Source organism: Aquarana catesbeiana, linkage group LG01 (genome assembly GCF_042186555.1).
Source record: "Aquarana catesbeiana isolate 2022-GZ linkage group LG01, ASM4218655v1, whole genome shotgun sequence".
NCBI lineage: Eukaryota > Metazoa > Chordata > Amphibia > Anura > Ranidae > Aquarana > Aquarana catesbeiana.
The window spans coordinates 630,220,688-630,235,718 of record NC_133324.1 but is presented as its reverse complement, the minus strand read 5'-3'; the positions used below and the strand labels follow the sequence as shown (position 1 = coordinate 630,235,718).

General features: G+C 39.2%; 1 protein-coding gene across 1 annotated transcript in view; it reads right to left on the bottom strand.

Moving 5' to 3' along the window:
* Positions 1-4,322: 4,322 nt before the first annotated feature.
* RCHY1 (ring finger and CHY zinc finger domain containing 1) overlaps positions 4,323-15,031 on the bottom strand; it is a 60,662-nt gene continuing 49,953 nt past the window's right edge. The window contains exons 7-9 of the mRNA XM_073601021.1: positions 13,582-13,608; positions 11,470-11,590; positions 4,323-5,139 (exon numbers count right to left, since the gene is read on the bottom strand). Coding sequence (XP_073457122.1) covers positions 5,011-5,139; positions 11,470-11,590; positions 13,582-13,608 — 277 coding nt within the window. The 3' untranslated portion in view covers positions 4,323-5,010. The remainder of the gene's footprint in view (positions 5,140-11,469; positions 11,591-13,581; positions 13,609-15,031) is intronic.

Here is a 15,031-nt window from a genome sequence, read left to right as displayed (position 1 = left end):
TTTGATCACAACCCTTTCAAACTTTTTATGCTGGATACTATAATCCAAAATCATATGATATTCTCCATTATTGATAGACCTTCGGTTCTGCGTATCAGCTATATTGGAATTCCTGTCCATGGCCCTTACCTTTTCAATTTCCTTATCTATGGAATTTTTTACATATACGTTTTGTAAGCGTATGTATACCTACAACGTTTTGTAGGTATGTAAGCATTTTGGTCCGTTGGTTTGAAATGGTTAAGGGTCCTAAACCGATCACCCTTTTTAAAAGTCCACAAAGGTCATCCGATGTGCATCAATATTCCAAGTAAGATTGATATTTTTTCCATTAGTATTCAATGTATGGGTAAAAACCTCCAAACTGTCTCTATCACCTTCCCAAATCATGATTAAATCGTCAATGTACCTTTTACAGCACACCAGTTGCGGGGGACGTCCTTAAAAACTACCTCTTTCTCCCAGTGGGCCATAAATAAATTGGCCACAATGGGAGCGAAGCGGGTGTCCATCGCAACGCCTCTGGTCTACAAAAAGAAACTGAAAATAGTTTTTCCAGAAATAAAAATTAAGAATATTTAAGAGAAACTTTGTGTTTCCTTTTTAAATCTGAAGCAGCCAAAGCCCAATTAACTGATGCCAAGGCATTCTTCATGACCAATAATGGTATATAGTAAGCCCACATTGGCTGTCACTAGTTTACATGAAGAGGTACTAGTTAATGTTTCTAGAATCTGAGTGATATGTTTTCTGTCTTTAAGATAAGCTTCTGTTTTGGTCTCCAGGGGTTGAAGAAATAAATCTTGTTTGTAAGTGTGTTATTGTTTTTTATTAATTAAATTGAGGATTACAGAGAGCACTAGATGTCTGTGGTGGATGGGCTGGACTCACGCTGACACTTGCATGGTTAAAGTTTGGATGCACATGCCTAACACGGTGGCACATCTTATGTTCATCATATGTTATGTTTATTTATGGACTTTTAAAAGGACATTTATATTGATTGGTTATTTTGTGCTGCCCTGTCTTGAGCTATTTGTATAGCTGCTGACTTATTTTTTTCTGAAGGAACCTGGAGCTCCTCTTTAGGTAAAAAGCATGCTTTAATGCTGTGGACCCAATTTACTCATGTACGAATGTGAATTGAGCTGAAAAGCCAATCATGTGCAGGGGATTGCCAATGTTTGAAGTGAATATAGGTATATTTCCCCATACTTCACACATTACATGCTGTGCGTTTATTCCACTAGGCTTGGTTAGGCATGTGAACATGCAGAGCATTCGTTACAGTGTATGGGGGGCTTTTGTAGAGTAGATAATACAATAGTGCTATACAGTGGAAATACAGTACGATAATAAAGCAGGAGGAGATGTAGTAAGGCAAGCTTTCATGTACAAATATCCTAGAAACACAGGATTCTAAAGCTAGCCATAGATGCCAAAGGGCTATTTAGTAGCACAATCATGATCTGACTACCCATAGGGATCTGCGCCACTCAGCGCATCCTGGATCATAAGGCAACCATTTGTGTTATGGTATAAAGAGCAGGTGGGCATGCTGCAGACACCTATGCCACCAGCTTATCAGTAAGAAAGATTTCTAACCCTCTTAGCCTTAGGTAACACAATTGGGCATTTTTGCCTACACTCCTCGGCAGAAGGTCGCATTAGTTCCCCTACCTTACAGATATGATCCGGTGAATACAATTACTGAAGGCCGATGGCCCAGTCTTGAAGCCACCAAATGTTTTACCTGATGTTGTACTTCCAATGCTACCAAGATAGAATGGTTCATCTGTAGCCCACCCACTTTCTGCCATCTGGAATTTGTCCAGTCTGGACTTAGACAGAAGCATAACTTCACACTGACATTACAACTGGATATAACCACCATATATAATCACAAACTTAAAAATAAATATAGGCTCCCGTAACAAATTGTTTGCCGAATAAATATTTATTATAAAGGTATCTTCAACAAAATAAAGTTATTAACTATTGCTATATTCCTCGCTTGCAATGAAAAAATGTTTTCGAAGGAAGAAAAAAAAAAAAAAAAATTTTTATCCAGTTTATTGGAAATACATCATCTGATGGAGTTTGTTAGTACTTTGTTTTTTTTTTTTTTATTAAAGGAACCCGTGAGGAATGATATATGAAAGCTTCCATAAACTGACTTGTTTTTAAATTGCCTGTTCTAGAGCAGTAAATAGTACAGTTCTTTCACTACTTGGTTAGCCACTGCCCCTGAAACAGTATATCAGTACATCATATACACATCCTCATCACAGGTCGGGGATTAAAGAGACATTACTTTGTCCATTCAGGGAAAAGGAACAGTGTCCGATGATGGCCAGCCTACCCCCCGAGAAATTATACTAACCAATCCATTCTACACCCTGCTCTGGTGTTGGTGCTATTCTTGGTGGATGTAGGGATGGTCCCTCCTCAAGCGATAGTGGTAAGGATAACCCTAAAGCATGCACCTTTAAAAACAACGCTGTAATGGCATTATCAATTCATACCAGGCAGGTCTCCTTAAAGAGACCCTGTCATCATTCCATGCCAATTAAGATTAGCATCTCAAGTTAAAGTACTCACCTAAACAAATACTAGGCAGTACTTGGTTGAAATTATTTGCCCCTGTTGTGCTAAAATCAGCACACCCCCTGACGACATCATGTGACGAAACACGTAGGGTGGAGCTATGGACGTATGACATCACACTGTGAACCATGGCCATCTTGTTGGTGATGTTTGGAAATACTGTGATATGCTCATTTTATCTAGTTCTATGTAAAGTGTACACTGTTTTAATGAAATGTGAGTTCATTTTATACTACACCATGAGGTGGTTCTTTGTCCTTTTATGATTTATGTCTATGAGAAACGAGGCTCGTGGCTTGTGGGGGTGCTCAGAGTGTCCAGCGAGTCTTGTATATAGCAGACCGAGGTGGATGGATGCGGCGATTTACAACATAAGCGCTATCTGACCGCTCAGGGGATCAACACCATGCTGGTCCATGTTCTTGTTGATGGTGGAAGGAGCTGTTTTGACATCACATCTTCATACTGACAGCATGTCTTCTGGGCACGTTTGAGGTGTTCTGGCTACATTCCCATGGACTCTTTCTAGACTTTTTTTGTTGCGTTATAATTTTTTATTGGAAACACTACACTTTTCCTTATATGCATTTACGATTTGTTGCCTACAAATGGTTTTAGCTGCAGTTGTGAATTTTTATACCTAAGTGCAAGTAATTTATTGAATATTTTGTGCTAAAAACATACCTCTGCTTTTTAAACACCTGACACTCTGTGTGCCAGATGCATGCAGCTGCTCCACTCCAAAGCCCTGAGGCTAGCCAAGGTCCTGACTGGCTGGAGAAGCCTCACACAATCTGCAAACACTGTTAATGCAGATCTTGCCTGCCAGGACCTCTGCTGGCAGTAGGGCTGGGGGCAGGGAGCAGCTGCATGCCTCTCGAAATTGTAGGAAGCGAGTATTAAAAAAATTTCAGCACAGTGGGGCAAAGTATTATCTATAAAATACAGCCGAGCACCTGCTTACGTGGGTACTCTAACTAGAAATGTTTACCTTAATAGGCATGGGTTGCTGTCAGGGTCGGGTCTCTAATCTGCTCTTGAGTGTCAGCCACATGCCAATGGCTGCAGAAAGGCTCAACTGTTAATTTCAAATGCATTTTAGGGCAGGTACAAATTAGTATTTGAAAAAAAATATACCAAACAGGTGTCCTGCAGTCGTTCCACAATTGAAAATGGAAATCAAGCTGCAGTAGTCTAGTTCAAAGACAAGGAACCTGCAAGGTGATCAATCATTTAAAGAGAAACTCCACCTTTGCCTCTATTCTCTGGATAGAGTTAGTCTCCACTGACCCTCCCAGACTGCTAACGGTCTGCCTGCTATAATCAGTCCCGCATTTTTATAAAAAGAGAAAACTAGCATCCCAGTGTCCCTTTATACAAGCAGTACTCTTGGCATTATCTCACCAAAAACGAAAGGCTCAGTGCAGCAAACATTAGCACAGAATTGACAAAGCTTCAGAGTTCACCTCAAACTTTGAGCAGATTTTGAGGAAAAGCAGTGAACCAGTTATGCATACGGGTAATGAGATTTCAGAACTGTTTTCACACAAACAGCATGCTAAATTTCCCAATGGTTGCCAAAGAGGTACTGTAAATTTGAATTGCTTAGCAAATCATAGCTGAGTGCAGATTGAAACAGGGTTGTTTTGAATATTGTTAAGCAACAAGATGGCATGTGTAGCAATATATTGCATAATAATTTAAAAAACAACACAAAAAATAATTTTCATTTAATTGGAACTTACAGGAATACAATACCCATGCCCATATTAGTGCAGCATTAAACATCTCTCTGAGAGTTAATTTAGCAGGGTCTGTTTTAGATTTAGGGTACAGGGGCATGTTAGATTAGTTAAGTATATACAATTCCTTAAGATCCTATTCAAAATTGAAACACTGCATTACACATCTGATGTTAAAAGCAAAACCATAGGCCCGTGTGCACTTACTTTTGACTCTACATCTACTAGTATACTTTACTAATACTTTGCAACAATCAGTTTTCATTTGTTCTAACTATATTGCCAAACTCTTATCTTATACATCTCCTTCCTCTTGTCATTTATCCTTTTTTTTTGTGTTTTTTTTTTTCTTTTTTGTTTTATGATAGAAAGTCAGATACTCCTCTTTTGCCTCTTGAAAACATGGGTGGTTACAGTCCTCAGGGATTAACATAGCAGAACTTTGCAACTGGCAACAATTAAAACTATCAATCTTCTTTCAGTTACATGTTCAACTGAGAATATATATATATATATATATATATATATATATATATATATATATATATATATATATATATATATATAACCAATATTTTCCTTATTGTTTTCAGTGTTCTGCTGTTTAAGGACAGATTGCTATAGCATCTAAACTTTAGTCCTCCGAGAATAGGGTTTGAGGTTATGGAGTTGCGGACTGTGATAGAAGCTTCCCTTCTTGTGTGGTATTGTATGACTTGCAGCTCTCGCATTTCATCCCCAGAACATGGAAGGGTGCCGTAGATCTTTTACTGCAATCATTGCAAAGAATCTGTGTGGGTGAAAAATGTATATTAGTGAAAATAGATCTGTCAGATGCAAGTACACTGAATGTTTAATGTGGAGAATCAAATGAAGAATAACTGTCCTTTGCAAACTAAGCTTATTTACATAAATATTTTATGTAGAAACTGCAATAAGCAAACATTTAACGTACATGAACCTCTAACAATGTGCTTCTCCTAAATGTTCCCTTTTTATCTGTTTGCTCTGCTGCAGGAGCAATTTTTTGTACACGTGTTAATTGCATCTTAGGCCTGAAGATTGCTTCAAACCGCCCAAACAACATATACATTTCTGAAAGCAGAGGCCCTGTAGAATAAAACCGTGGTAGCTTAAATTTTTTAATGTCAAAAAATATTTGTGCTACTTTTTATCAGTTATATTTTCTATAAAAAACAATACAGAAACACAATGTAATAACCAATTTTTGATTAAATATAAAAGATGAGGTTGCGCTGAGTAAATAGATGCAAAGTATTAAAATTGCGCACACTTGTGAAACTGAAAAAACTATGGTACTCAAAAGTGTCCATAGGAAATGCTTAAAAACATTTACAGGTCATCAGCTTAGTGTTAACAATGATGGTCCTGGAATTATTGGTCTTACTCCACAATGTGGTACAATTGTAGTTTTCATATGCTCAGCACCTAATGCATGTGTATGTTGGGGTGGAGGGCTGTTTTTTTGTAGGCGTTTGTTTTATTGAACTTAAAGTTTTAAACTTTTTTTTTCCTAACTTAACTTTATTGCTAACACAAGGTGGCTGACAAGCTCCCTTTGTGACAGCACAGGAAAGGTGACAGGTCCTGCAAAAAAAACATCAGGGTTCTATTAGACTGCTAATACCACTTCTACACATTGTTAAAAACTGCTCAATCCAGGTTTGGCAGCTTTAAACCTGGAATTGCTCAGAGCTGAGTGCCATGGAGGTCCAAGGCATCCATAAGAGAAATGCAGTTTCAGGACCCGTTTCAGGGTGGGTGGATGTAGGTGGGGGCCAAGAGGCATACAGATGTAAAACAATTGGAGGGCAGTAAAATCATTTCTACTACAAAGCCAACAGCTCAGTGTAAAAAGGCAAACTCCTGACTGCCATCATGGCCAGGAGTTTGTTTACAAATTGGTGCTGGTGCCAAAATGACATACCATAATGATTACAATGTAAGGATTAAAGTGATTGTAAACCTCAGACATGAAATATGAACAAAGCATATCCCTCTCAGTTCAGAGCACTGAGTGTCATTTCTGTCTGCTGCCTTGTTCCTCTATCAGCACAAATAATTTGACAAGTTTTCCTGACACCAAGAGAAAAATGGTGACAGGGGAGGGATCTCCAGCTGATTGACAGCCTCAGCTCTGTTGCTGTGAGCTGTGTGGAGATGGGTGTGTCCCTTCCCTCCAATCAGCTCCCAGAGCTCTTCTTACTGAGCTATTAAGTATGTAATTTCAGCTTTGTTCCCTTTTTTCTGAATTCTTAAGCAAGCTTTATAAATTTTGGACTGTGACTAGATGTAGAGAAGAGAAGACTGCAGATAAACAGGTACAACCCATCTAGGAGGATTTGTTTAATCTATGTGCATCATCTGAGGCCAGGCACTTCACTGGATATATGTAAGGTATATTTGTTCCATTAGCATGAAAAATACCTGTTGATCTTGCAAGAAATCTTGTCAACTGATAACATTCTGTGCTCTCTGCCTGTGTTGCACTCTTATCAGTTATATTGTTCAAGGGACTGTAAGACCCGGTCTTGTCTAGGTTATATACAAGCAGACGGTGTAGTATATAGTAGTAGTCCTGTCCTGTCCTGTTTCTGTTGTCATCCTAGGATTGGATGGCAGGATCAAATTAAAATAAGGCCACATGCAAACTGGACGATTTTGATGCTGCTCCAATGGACGTCTGGCATTTTTCTTTCTGCCTCTAACCACCTCTGCATGTTAGCCTGTGTGCCTATGCATACATAAGCATTTAGAGGAGCCTGGCGGCAGAAAAAAAAAAAAAAGCGCGTCCAGGAGCTGTGGCATTTTGGGCAGAAAAAACGATTGACGCGTATAACTGCGTGTTAACGCTAGGCGTATTTAGCACTTGATCGTTAATTCAATGGACAGAATAAATTACTATTCTGGCCAATGAAATAAACAAATGCCCAAGCGATTGAGGCGCTTAAGGGCGTTACACATGTTTACAAGCGTCAATCGTTTTTTCTGATAAAACATTGCTGCCAGGAGGAAAGGCGTCTAGAAGAGGTGGCAAAAACGTCCTGTGTGCATAAGGCATAAAAAAACCTTGAAAAAAAAAAAAAAGGAGAAATATAATGCAGCCACAACCAAGGAATGGTAAGCTGGAAAGTAGACACACCAAGGTGATCTAATTTGTGGAAATGAAGAAATGTGCCGGTACTAAGGAGGTTAACCATGGAGCTTGAAAATGGTGCACTAGATTTGTTAATGTACAGGTAATACACACATGTAGGGGGAAATGAAGGGATTAACATACTGGTAACATACAGTGGGAGGATGGAGATGAAGGAGTTAATGTTCAGATGGGCAGGATAAGGGAGGTGAGGGGTTAATTTACAGGTCACTAATGAAAAGTAATGGAGATAGCATGTGTAAGAGAGGAGGTTGGCAAGAAAGGGTAAAGAAATAAAAAATAAATAAATCCTTGCGTCACTGTAACAGAACAAATAGATCAGTAGCTGCAGCCGCTGATCCATTCATTCTGTACCCATAAGTACTAATCTCTCTCCTTCCCCTATTGTAAGTGGAAGGAGAGGGATCAGTACTGTAAATAGTATCATGTGACCCCTCGTATAGGCTGGATACAGTGTCTCTGTTTTTTCAGACTTCTAGTAACAGCTCAGGATACAGCAATCACCAGGCAGATCGGCTGCCAAATGGCTATTTATTCAGTGCCATCTATAAACAGCACTGGGTATAAAAAAAAGGGCCACCGATCCATCGTTGAAAGACATGAATTGGTGCGTAAGCAGTTAAGAGGAATTGAGTCAAATTACTCCATTAAAATTTTCTTAAACTTTTAGTGCTGCATCTTTTTTTTTTTTTTTTTTTTTTACAGAGATAAACCTAATATGTTCTCCCACTGCCACCGTAGAGCAGACAGGCAATTTTAGGGCACAGCCAAGTCCAATTTTAGTCACAATTCTTATCAAGGCAAAAAATCCAGTTGCCAAGTCCAGCCCAGAAGAATCTAGTGGGCTGAAAAAAAATGTTCGGCCAGCTTGCGCAGCCTCCAGCTGACGCATTAGAAAAAGGTTGGCGTCATGCTGTTTTGTACCACAGCAGTAATAGAGAACTTTTCAAACAGGCAATAAAGAGTTGCAGACATACAGTAAAGGTGAACTCCAGGCAGATATAAAAAAAAAGAAAAGAAAAAAAAACACAAATTAATGCAATTATGTGTCCATTACCCCCCCCCCCCCCCCAAAAAAAAACCCTTTTACTGCCATGGGCTAGCTCCCATTTTGCACGTTTAGATCTCTTTCACATGGGGCAGATTCTGTTTCGATCAGCAAGGGATCACCTCACAGATCCTCTGCTGATCAGAGCAGAGCAGGTGGGTGATACATCTGTGTCCGCTCAGTTTCTGCCGAGTGGACATGGACACAAGTCTGTTTACACCCGCCTGTCCACAGGAATGAATGGACCTTCCGAACAGGTCTGCCTGAAAAACTGACAGGCGAACCTGATCAGAACGGCCACGTGAAAGAGGCCTTAGATAGCTGAGCCAAATGTGAATTTTTAACATGCACCAATAAAATGAACAGTTCACTTAAGGCCTCCTCAAACCATATATTTTGTGAAAGCAGAAGACCTGTACAAGTAAAAATAGGAGTATCCTTGTGCTTATACATCCCATCGTACATGCCCAAAATGTTAAAAAACATAATAATAATCCTCCCTGTAAGTACATACAAGCACAATTCAATACCCATACTACCTACTAAATTGCAAAAGATAGTAGGGCAATCCCCCAAAATTTTTTTCAAATATATTAATAGTAAAAAGGTCAGGTCTGAGCATGTAGGCCCTTTACAAAATAATCTGGGATGGGTGACTGGGGACAAAGAGAAGGCAAAATTTAATACTTTCTTCAGGTCTGTGTATACAAAGGAGCATGGCAGAGCTCATGACCATAATGGTGGTGGTAGTGACACAGCCCCAAATTATCCACAATGGCTCAAAAGTGATATGGTCCAGAAATATTTAGACAGAATAAAGGTGGATAAAGCACCTGGACCAGATGGCATCCACCCACGGATCCTAAAAGAATTGAGCTCTGTCATTTCAAGACCATCGTTTCTAATTTTTAGGGACTCGTTAATGACTGGAATGGTACCACTGGATTGGCGCAGGGCCAATGTGGTGCCGTATTTAAAAAGGGATCAGTCCGGTCTCCTCGGAGTGCTAGAGATGTGGCTTTTCACCAGCTGATGCTAAACACATCTTTGTTTTTATGAGGAGGCAAGTAAAACCTTGGACAGAGGCTGTGGACGTGGTATACCTGGATTTTGCAAAAGTATTTGACACAGTTCCCCACACACGGCTATTGTCTACAGGCTTGGAAAGATCAATCTGTAAATGGATAGAAAACTGTCTAAAAGACAGAATTCAGAGAGTAGTGGTTAATGATTCTTACTCTGAATGGTCTAAGGTTATCAGTGGTGTGCCCCAAGGTTCAGTGCTGGGACCCTTACTTTTTAATATCTTTATAAATTATATAGGGTCTGGGATTAAAAGTAAAATTTCTGTCTTTGCAGATGACACCAAGCTATGCAGTGGAGTAACGTCCTTACAGGATGTCTCCAACTTACAAGCCGACCTCAATGTACTGTTTAATTGGGCAACTACATGGCAAATGATTTTGGTTCAATGTTGATAAATGCAACGTTATGTACTTAGGGGCTAAGAATATGCATGCATCATACATACTAGGGGGGGGAGTACAACTAGGGGAATCCATAGTGCAGAAGGATCTGGGGGTTTGGGTAGATCATAAGCTCAATAATAGCATGCAATGCCAAGTTGCAGCTTCCAAAGCGAGCAAAGTCCTTTCTTGTATTGAGAGGTATGGACTCCAGAGAGAGAGATATAATTTTGCCCCTGTTCAAATCATTAGTAAGACCTCATCTGGGATATGCAGTGCAGAGAAGGGCAACCAACCTCATTTTTCCAACCAAACTGATAAGAGGCATAGAAGAGCTCAGCTATGAGTAAAGATTAGAGGAACTGAATCTATTCCCTCTTGTGAAGAGGAGATTAAAGGGGTGATATGATTAACGTAATACATCATCACATCAACATCAATAAAAAAAGTGGTCCATATAGTGAACTTGGTGCTGAGTTATTCACTTTAGGGTCATCACAGAGGACAAGGGGGCACTCTTTACATCTAGAGGAAAAAAGATTTAATCTCCAAATACAGAAAGGTTTCTTCACAGTAAGAGCTGTGAAAATGTGGAATAGACTCTCTCCAGAGGTGGTTTTGGCAAGCTCGGTAGATTGCTTTAAAAAAGGCCTGGATTCTTTCCTAAATGTACATAATATAACGGGGTACTGACATTTAAAAGGTAAAGTTGATGCGATTGCCTATCAGGGGATCAGGAAGGAATTTTTTCCCTTGCTGTAGCAAATTGGATCATGCTTTGCTGGGCTTTTTCGCTTTCCTCTGGATTAACTGTGGGTGAAGGATTGTGTATATATGGGATTGTATTTTTTTATTTTTGGTTGAACTAGATGGACTTGTGTCTTTTTTCAACCTGACTAACTATGTAACAAATACATAAATAATATACTGTACATTAAGAGAAAAAGGTATGCATGCTTTTGAAAAGAAAAAATACATGAAACAGTACTACATAATTTATCAAGTGTTAAAGCCTTACTTCAGATTTTTTTTTAAATAATGTTGTTCCCCTTTACTGTTTTGGGGAAACAAAATAATCTCTCCATGCTCCTGTATTGCCCTCCATGCCCTTCTCTGTTGCCGATTGCCTCTCTTCTTGAGTAACATGCAACAATTACAAAATACCATTAAAAATGATTATTCAGCAATACAATTTTATAGCTGAACTGAACGCCATGCACTATTCTTTTGTATAATCTAATCTAAAAGCCTACTTGCATATTGACTACAAAATAGTGTACATTAGTGATTATTCTCACATATTTTAAAAGCTTATCACCAATCTCTATATAAAAGGTAGCAATAGGCGACAATATGTCGACGGCATAAATAAAAAAAAATTGGAGATTAACAGCATGTAAATCAAAATAAAGTAATCAAATTGCTTACGTTGACAGTCATATTTTGATATTCAGTGGGCATTGGTGTTTGAGCAACTTCTTCATCCAGTCGGAGCCAGTACTGCGTCATGTCCAATACAGAACGCATGCACAGTGGACACCGGTATCCTCTGTAAAGAAATAAACAATGGAAAATGCAGATAAGTATCCCAACTAAAGGTTTCATTAGTAGTGGGAAAAAAGCATTTCATTAGTGCCAAGGATCTGCATTAGGCTTAAAGAATCACTCCACTCAAGATAGATCCATTTCTGGTAGATGCTGGGGAATTAAGATGGCCAAGCACCAGTAGAATTTTGTTGGAAAAAATTTTGTTTTCGGAATGTTCATTCAGTTTTCTAATGATTAGTGGGGACAAATCAACAATATTTTTCGACCATAGTGATGAGAAAAAGGAAAAGATTGTAAATTTTTTCTCTAACAATCCTCATGCATTTCTCCTTTCTCAATGAGCTTGCATCATTTTACACCACTGCTATTCCTTCACATAACACAAAGAAATACAGAATGGCTTCCACCGGAAGTTGCCCATCCTGTGGTACCATGTGGATTGTGGCCGTGGACGCACCCACGTTTGCGAGATGCTTGGGGCTGCTATGAAGAATTATTGGCTTCCGCAGCTGGCAGTGTGTTTCTGCGCAGCAATTGGTGTGAACTGGCCCTTCCAGATGCTAGGAATGTAGCCAGGTGCTAAAATGAGCTAACGCCCGAGTGCATGTACAGGAGTTACATCATCCATGGCTACCCGATGGAATACACAAAAGGTGCTGCACTTGGAGGAAGACTGGCAATAGTTGTAAGCAGCAGTGACAGAGTGACAAAGGTGATTGTGGCCCTCACGTCGATAGCACACAGGCAGGTATGCCATAAGTTAAATGTCTGCTGTGCAAACTTGCACATTGCTGCAATAGCTCACTTACACAATACCTAAAGTGGAATAACTATCCTTAAAAACATTCCCTTCCCCCCTCCTACCTTTCATGCACACCCTGAATAACAGGGGTATTAAATTAAAATTCATGGAGGTTCAGTCACAAATTTTTTTTTCTGGCAGAGGTCCGAATCGCATGTTTGATTCTTAATGGCACCTCGGAGGATCGGCAAATGTCGCACATACAGCGTAATTTAAAAAGAGGGTCAAGGACTTATTTTTCTGCATGTAACAAAGCCCATTGAAATGAATGGGCTGCCTACACACAGAACACAAGTAGCAATGATATCAACCCCTCTTTACATTCCTGTCCTCTGCCCCCTTTATATCAGCCCCCTCCTTCAAATTCCTGTCCTCTGCCCCCATTTATATCAGCCTCTTCCTCATTTACATTCCTGTCGTTTCTCCCCCTTGTATCACCCCCCTCCCCTCACCCACTCTTCACATTCCTGTCCTCACCCCCCCCCCCCCTTTCATATTCACCCCTTCACATCCCTGTCAACACCCCCCCTTAAGATTCCTGTTTTCTGCCCCCTTTATATCAACCTCCCCCTCCTTCACATTCCTGACCTCGACCCCCCCCATTTCACATTCCTGTCCTCAATCCCTCCTACCTGGGTGCCGAGCTCCCAACAGTGTGAACCTGGATGCTGAGGCCACAACATTGTGAACCTGGATGCTGAGCTCACAACACTATAAGAGATATATCTATCTATCTATACAGATATATATATAATATATCTAGACATAATATATCTATCGATATAAAAAATATATATATATATATATATATATATATATATATATATATATATATATATATATACATACATACATATCTATATAGATAGATATATATATATATTGCATAAAATCCTGAAGTTACAGTAATAATGCAGTATCATCTGATGCTCTGTTCGCTGGAAATTATCAGTCCAAGGAAGTCAAATGAAAGGCCATTCCCAAATAAAGTCTGAAGCCAGCAATGATAATTTAAAATCAGATTATGAAAAGAATGTTTTATTGTTTGGGCATATAGAGAAGAGCCAAACTATAATATAGGCATGTATAGCAGTATGTATTTGCGCATTGTTGGCTTCGTTTTGGATCAACAAAACAATACAATTACATTCGGCCAGGATGCACAAATTAGATTTGTGTAATGTACTTACTGTTTTAGCATGTCCTCGTAGCATGGACTGGAGGAAAGCAGAGTACAACACATTAGAATTTATAGAACGAACGTCCATGTAAAATGTATCAATATGGTCATATATAAACAGTTTAAATAAACACGATTAGTACACCAAGCTGAAGAGATACCAACAGAAGTTGGATGACTGATGTCTAGAAGACACAACAGACTTTAAAGAGACCCAGTTACCAAACCATTTATTTTCACAACATACTCCCATAAGATTGTATGTGCACTTGCCTGTAAAAGTACTGCCGCCTTGGCTGTATCAGTAGCACCAGCAGACTCAGATGTCAAAGAAGTTGACATTATATAATATTCTTCTTTGCTCCTCCCCAGCTGTTGCATAAATGATTAGGTGGAGGAGGTGAAAGAAGGGGCAAAGAGTATGTCTAGAACAATTATTAGACAATCCCAGAAGAAGAGAGGGCTGTGCTTGGGAATTGACTTTTCTCAGTAGTCAGATTTGCTAGAAAGTTTAGAAAAACATTGCAAAAGAATAAAAAAAAAAAAAAAAAAAAAATCAAAAGGAATGGTAAGCATTCAGATTTTTCTGTGTTTTTTCCTGAAATTTTTTAGGTTCGTTACAGGGTCTCTTTAACAAACATAATCAAACACGTCTTTAAATAGGGCCCTGCTTCTTCATCTCCCTGTATGGGCTGATTAGGGAACATGCACCCCAACATCCAATCTTCCACGTGTGTATGACAAACTTGATTGGGCTTCTTGGACCTCCTATTTTGTAAGCAATCTATATACTTTTACCCAACATAATGCTGGAAAAATTGATTCTTCTTTAATTGTACCTTAGCAGCACAGATCAATCGTGCTGCAACAGTGAATGTTATCAGGTATGTAAATACAAATGTGTAGATTTCTGCAAAACTCAATGGCAGCATTCAAGGTCCCCATAGCCAGGATCGTCCAGCAACAATTTTTTGTCTGTGGGTACCTTTAGAACATACTTCAGTTTCAATACTTAAAGGAAATATAAGGTCACAGCATACACTTTCATTTTATAACATCCAGATTGTAATAGCACTACAAAGCATAGTTGTTTTTTTACAATCCAATATCAACTTTACTTGATAAATCTCCTTTCATGCTGTATTGCCTGTCTGTTGGCCATCTCATTCCAGAACTTCCTGTATTCCCTGCATGCTTTGCAGCTTCTCCTCTGCTGTTTACTTTCCATTGTCTAAGAACTACATATCTCATGGTAACTTTCTGTCTGTAAGCAGTGATTACTGTACTGACTCCACCTCCTGAAACTCCTCCTCTCAGCACCTCTGTAGTTCAGAAGGCAGGCTCTGTGAAATATGTGACACATCAGTGCCTAATCACAGGGCATAGTGAATATGTGTCACAGAATTCAAAGTAGTAAATATGTGGGGATCCTAAAGTAAGTTTACAGACTTCAAAATTAC